Source organism: Schistocerca piceifrons, chromosome X, assembly GCF_021461385.2.
Source record: "Schistocerca piceifrons isolate TAMUIC-IGC-003096 chromosome X, iqSchPice1.1, whole genome shotgun sequence".
NCBI classification, from domain to species: domain Eukaryota; kingdom Metazoa; phylum Arthropoda; class Insecta; order Orthoptera; family Acrididae; genus Schistocerca; species Schistocerca piceifrons.
Window position 1 is genome coordinate 277,310,722 of NC_060149.1, and position 7,115 is coordinate 277,317,836.

A 7,115-nucleotide genomic window follows, 5' to 3' on the forward strand; every position below is an offset into this window, starting at 1 on the left:
CAGTCTTCCATGGATTCATCACGGGAAATGGGGGGCTGGAGGGGGGGTGGGGGTGGGGGAGGGGGAGGAGGATGGCCACATGTGAAAAATCCAGCAGCTGAGCCTGGATCAACATAGTCAACAACCATTACAACACAGCCATGTGTGCCTGCTGGTGTTGCACAAGTGACTGGAGTAGAATCTCCATGGAAGAGCCGAACATCGGCAAAACCACCAAACCCATAACACATGAAAATTTGACCCTTGATGTTGCTACTTGTGCTCTAACTAGGAACTCAAGGAAACACATGGCTGTAAAAAAGATAAGATTTATTGGGTCATGGAGTGACATCAACAAGAATACAATTAAAGTAGTTTACATGTCTCGAAAACATTTAACAACTGAGGGTCCGGAGGCCCTTGCAAGCCCATATAGCGATGCTGTCCTCATCAGATATCACTGGTGTAGTGCTGCTTGCACGCAGCAAATCTGGTGATGAGTTGGTGACCATGCTGCCCCTGGTGGCGGCCTCAGGTAGTTGTGGGAACATCATTTGAATATTAGCACACACTGTGCTTGCTGTAGTACCCTGACTTAAGACCACTGTGGGCTGTAGGTGTAGTAACTGGTGGGTTACTACACTTGCTCAACCTTCCAATCCACTGCTGTGTGTCATTGTGGGCCACACACAACTCTCTGCCAGCTTCCAGCTACCCTACCGTCCTATGCTCCCTCCCTCTGCCTGGCTCTTTTGATCCCTCTTCCACTTCATCGGAACAACTTCTTGACCCCACTCAAGTTGGTGTGCATATACAATATAGTCTTTTTTTGTGCTTGATACCTGTGGAGGGCAACACTGAAAGCATAGGTAGGTTTCAGGCTTTTTTTTTTTTTTTTTTTTTTTTTTTTTTTTTTTTTTGTACCTGTTGAGTGCCCAGTCTCACATTGGCACATTGTGTTTTGTTACTTATGCTCTTTCCATTATGCAACTAAAACAAAGATAGTTTCAGGGTCCAGACAAACCACCACTAAAATTGTTAAGGTCCTACTGAGGGTTTTCTTTTGTTTAGTATCACTTCTGAAAGACCCAGAGCTGCTTTTAATGACCTTGACATCATTGCAACATTATACTAACTTCCTCTTCTTCCTCAGTGCCTTGCCCACAAATCTCCCTTTGTCACCACCTATTTTTTTTAAGGTGGAAGTAGGTCCTGCAGATTGTTGCTGGTGTCATTACATGACAGGCAGAATGACAGAAAACTTCTTCAGCCTTGTGTTTGATGTGAGAAATTCTGTTTACATAAATGTAGGATCTTTGACTATTTAGGGAGTTTGCAACTACAATAACACATGTGTAAAGACCACAATAATTCTGGAGCTATTTGAAAGGTATTAAGTTGGATATTTTGTTGTCAAAATAATCAGTAGCAGAAGTTAAATCTTTGTGTTGTTGAATGTGGAGTATGTAACCAACAGCAAGTAGCAGCTGTAAAATCTGTTGTGTATTTGTGTTTCTGGAACACTGTATTCCAGTTTCATTTGAAACTGTGAATGACTTGTGAACTATGGTATTCCACAGTAAAAAAGATAACAAGAATTAAAAGTAGAAAGCATAACACAAACATAGAGAGTGGTTGTTGTTACCTTAAAAAAATGTGTGAATACCAATTTATATACATGTATAAGAAATCGGGCACAAAATGGACAGAAGAAAGGAAAAGACAATTTGGGAGAAGCTGGAGCACTGTAAAAATAGGAAACAAAGAAAGAAGACAGATTGAAGTTACATCAATATGAAGATAAAATTTTGCATAAGTTATTGTTTATTTGTAGGTCGTGAATAGTGAGTATAAATGTCCCAGTATATTTAACACATTCTCACAAGATTCTTTTGTTGTTTTTAGGTGAATGTAACCCTGAAAAAGTATGGATCAAAGCTGGAACACCAAGGAATAAAAATAGAATTCATTGGTAAGATTGAACTCTATTATGTCAGAGGCAATCATCATGAATTCACATCTCTAGTCAAAGAACTAGCTCGTCCTGGTGAACTTATGCAAAATATGTCCTATGCTTTTGAGTTCCTTAACGTTGAAAAGCCTTTAGAGTCGTACACTGGTTCAAATGTACGACTTCGGTAAGATGATTTTAAGTTATTTCTTGTATTTATTTTCAAAAGAGTTAATGAAATGTCTCAAAATTTCGTGATGTAATACGATCATAAAGTAATAAAATTTTCTACTAAGTGGACAGAATCATGAATACCTTCTATACACGCTAATAATGTCAATTTTTTATTTGTTTGTACTTTAGTTTTTTGATGTCATGGGGCTAAATTCAGATTTTTTCCTATAGTTCACTGACATAATGTTAATATCATTTCTATTACAGATATTTTTTGAGAGTTACTATTGTGAGAAGGCTTTCTGACATAATTAAGGAAATAGATATTGTTGTTCACACCTTATCTTGCTACCCAGAAATGAACAACAGCATAAAAATGGAAGTTGGCATAGAAGACTGCTTACATATAGAATTTGAGTACAATAAATCAAAGTAAGTTATGTATGAAGGTGTATTTGAGAACCTTGTATCCTCGCATTGCTCATGTATATAAAACTTGAGTTGAGAGACAGCTAAAATAATGTGACGTCTTAGGGTAAAATAATGCTTCTGGAAAGAACAACTAACATTTTGTCTGTTTTTTACCTAATTAAAACAGCATAATTTACAAAGGTTCAAATAACATTTTGTAGCTCTTTTAATAAGCCTATGTGACAAATTGCAATAACTTCACATTATGTCAACAAAGTCTGTGTATTTGTCACTCTTACTACAATAGTATGTTTTACCATGTAGGGTCATCTTTTATTTCCAGGTAGATAAGTTAGTTGGACAGCAACAAAGGAGAGAGAAAGCAAAGTGAATGAGACAGTGGACTGTGAAGGTTAAAAATGACATGGAAGGAGTGCTGATCAACTTAAAGCATCAAATATAAGAACCCATGGCATAGAATTGTGCTTTGGAACATAGAACAGAGTATAAGAAACATAAAGATGAGAAGTATAGAACTTGGAAGAATGACAAACAAGAGAGATGGGATATTTTGAATAAAAAAAGGGAAGATGGGAAATTTAAATAGAATAAGACCATCTCAGTCAGAAACAGTAGTGATACATATGGCATTATATTTCAACTAGCTAGAAATTTATTGTATACCAAAACAATCTGCTCGCTCCTACCGCCGTTTTAGGAGTTTTGTTAATGCATCCATTCTTTCAGAATTGCCTTTCAGGCTTAATGTAGAGCAACTTGCTGAAGTGATGACTAGCTGTGTAGATGAAACATTCACTGATGCACAATCTAACCGGTATTACAACAGTTGGCCTATAATTACTCACAGTTCATTTCATTTTGGCCCCTGAGACAAAAATGAAGCTGTTTTGCGAACATTACTTGCCAATGGCACAGGCTGATTATAAATGATTTACTATTCAAACAAATAAGACAGCTGGTGAGGTCAGACACCATAAAATAATAACCTAATTGGTAAGATACTGCTTTTAAACAAGAGTTTTAACTGTCAACAACATTGATTGAATTCATTAGAGACTATGCAGGAGCTCTGCTGGACAAGTGTTTTGAGGAGAATGAAGAGGCAGTGTCAGTTGTGCCCATATTGAAGGAACTTCCTGTGGTCACTTGAATGGTATTCAGGAAACTACACAAAAAACAATTGATTGTTCAAGATTTGTACCTTTCTTTTCCAGAATAGCAGTCTAACCCTTCTTCATTTGTACCACTTTACTCGCTAATAAATCCGTTGGTAGTAGAGGGCATGTATGGTATCACAGAGCCAGTTTGTTGAGACAAAATGTAGGTGAAGACATTTTCAGATGTTTCTCCATTCTGTGTGAAAGGGTCTCAAGAGGCTTGATAGGATTTTTGAAACACTGAGAAGGTATTTGGTGACAAAGTTCACTGTAAAGTTCCAAAATCATTCACTAGTGTTGAGTGAGCTAAAAATTTGGGATAATTTTGATAACTGCAGAACTACACAAAACACCTGAGTTACAGGAAAGGTGTTGTTACTTAAGCAAAACATGGAAATGCTGAAGAGATTTATACATTTGGCTTACACACATTGTGTTTATAAATGCAAAACTTCACCCACACCATTATGACAAAATTTAGATCAAGGGCTGTTGAGAAACATAGGGTGGGGTGGCAACTGTTGAATGGAAATTAATCTCTCACATTTTGCACTATCCGCTGAGTTTTTGATGCTTCTCTGCACCTTAGTGCTGAATTGACAATGTTTGTTAAACGAATGGTGTATAATGTACCTACCAGGGGTCCCACAGGTATGAGTGTGGTACACATAGGGCCCAAAGCTATTGCAGCCTTTCTTCTCTCTTGGGCTGCATACCCTTCCCAATATCCACCCCTTCCCATCCTAGCTCTTCTCCCACTCCTCCTGCGCCCCCCCCCCCCCCTTTCCCGTTGTGTACCCATCTGGTTGAGATGCCTGACAACACAGGGATCACACTTCTGGTACCAGAGCTGTCACCACCTCATGTTTGCCTAGGTGTGATTGCTCATATTTTTGGGGCATCAGAACTCCTGCCAACTACTGCCATGCCAGGCAGCCTTTACTGCAGCTGGGTGGCACCCACCGGGTGAGCCCCCCTGATTGGAGTGGGTCATACCAGTACCAGGGTGGATGCTCAGCCTGTGAAGTGTGCTAAACTCCATACTTGTGGGTGCTCTTCTATGGCCGTATCTTCAGACGGGAATGGTTCTCTCTCTGCTCCTACTTTTGCTTTCATGGCCTTCACCTCTGTGCCCACTCCCTGGGAGGACGCCCAGGCCTGCCAGCTTGGAGCAAAACCCTTTCCCCGTTAACATGGTTTGTGCCAGGACAGATGGGGAGACTTTTGCCACTACCAAACCATTCTTTTTCTTGAACATATCAAAGATAAATTTGGTGAAGTGGGCTCACTTAGTAAGATGTGATCTGGTTCCCTATTGATTAAAACCTCTTCTGCTGGTCATTTGAGTTCCCTTTGTGTTTGCAAGTGCTTAGGAGACATCCCAGTGAGCATTACTCCTCACCACAGCTTAAATATGACCCTGGCCATTGTTTTCCACAGGGACTACCTCCTTCAGTCTGATGGGAAACTCGGGATTAGCCTGAAACAGTGTGGTGTTTGTTTTGTCCAGTGAGTCCAGAGAGGTCCTAAGGACAATCATGTTGATACTAGTTCTTTCATTCTGGCTTTTGTGGGGGGAGGAGTCAAAATTATTTTTTACTGTAGTGATGTGAAGCCCCTATATCCCACATCCCGTGCGCTGTTTCCAGTGTCTCTTCGATCACATCTCCGTGATGTGAGGCAAATCCTATTTGTGAGGACTGTGGCCACTCTCATCATGTGGGGAGTCCTTGCACCCCATCGCCCAAGTACGTGAACTGCTCAGGCCCACATTCTCCTCACTCGCTGGACTGCCCAATCTATATAAAGGAAAGGAAGATTCAGGAATTCAATATTCTCAACTGTCTATCCTGCTCTGAGGCTGGCAGAAACTCAACCATCTCCACCCTGTAACTTTAACGGTTACCTCTGCTTCTGTCATCTCTTTCCCACTTCCTTTTTACCTCTGTCCTGTACCCCTTCCCCTTCCTCCTCCCTGGTGGTGGCCACTCCCTCTCCTCACGGAACCACTCTTTCTCCACAGCTGGAGAAGAAACCTTTTCCTCTGACACCTGCCAGGAATGTGACTCCCTTCCCTATAGGATTACTCCTCCCCAGTGTCTCCAGAACAAGAAGCCTGTTACTTTGAGTCTGACATGGGACACATGCTCTGTGAGGCTCCATGCTGCTCATTCTCTTTTGGGTCCTGATATTACTGTGACTTGCTCTCTTCACGACTACATCTCCTCTCGTCCTGAGGAGGAGGAGGAGGAGATGCATAACCATAAGTCTTGGGATGAGGTCCTCCCCCCCTCCCCCGCCCCCAAAGTCATGGATGTCACTCCATCCTTACCAGTGACGGACATGGACTTGGCACAGTGACCAATTCTGGCCCATTCAGTGTCCATCTGGTATCTTCTACTACTCACTCCCAGTGGAACTGTAATGTTAACAATTGTCACATTCCAGAATTGCGGTCCCTTCTTTCTCTACACTCTGTAGCTTGTGTTGTATTGCAGGAATATTGTTTTGTGGGTACTCATTCGCTGACTCTTCGTGGTTTCCAAGCCTACTGTTGGGACCAAATCAACCCTTTGTGAGCCTCCAGTGGTGTCTGTACCTTGGTCCACACAGAAACTGTCAGTTCCTCTTCGTATTGCACTGGAAGTGGTGGCCGTTTGGATCACTTTGTGGTAACAATACGTAATCCTTATCTTCCCCCACACAAGCCTCCTATGCTTCCTGCTATTCTTGCCCTCTGTAGGCAACTCCTGCCCCCCCCCCCCCTCCCATTTCCTTCACCTTGTGATTTTAATGACCATAAAACTCTGTTGGATGGGACTGCGGCCACTGACCAGTGAAAAATTTTTGGAGACCTGCTGGCAGGGCTTGATCTCTGCCTCCTCAACACTGGAGCCATGACACAATTTAGTGTGGTGCACAATACTATCTCAGTCATTGATCTTTCCATCTGTAGCCCTGGATTCCTCCCTGCAGTTCATTAGGGAGTTCATGACAATTTGTGTGACATTTTCCAATTATCTTTCCTTCAGCAACGCTCACCTGGATGCCCTCCCAGTTGGCCTTTTTTAATATGAGTTGGGATTGCTTTTCCTTGGCTGCCATCCCAACCACTCCATGACATGACAGCATTGATGAGTCTGAAGAGACTTTGACCGATGCTATCCTTTCAGCATCTGCTTTGGTGAATCTGTCTTCCCCAGGTTCAACCTGATGGAAGACTGTCCCTTGGTGGATGCCTAAAATTGCTGTGCCTAGTAAAGGCTACCCTCGTGCCATCAATCGAGCGGGGTGGCGCAGTGGTTAGACACTGGGAGGAGGACAACGGTTCAATCCTGTGTCCGGCCATCCTGATTTAGGTTTTCCGTGATTTCCCTAAATCACTCCAGGCAAATGCCGGGGTGGTTCCTCTGAAAGGGCAC

General features: G+C 42.2%; 1 protein-coding gene across 1 annotated transcript in view; it reads left to right on the forward strand.

The window, feature by feature from the left end:
* Positions 1-7,115, forward strand: part of LOC124721312 (vacuolar protein sorting-associated protein 26B-like) — a 70,966-nt gene that overhangs the window by 29,787 nt on the left and 34,064 nt on the right. Inside the window, exons 3-4 of the mRNA XM_047246225.1 lie at positions 1,885-2,117; positions 2,372-2,536. Of these exons, the coding sequence (XP_047102181.1) occupies positions 1,885-2,117; positions 2,372-2,536 (398 nt within the window). The remainder of the gene's footprint in view (positions 1-1,884; positions 2,118-2,371; positions 2,537-7,115) is intronic.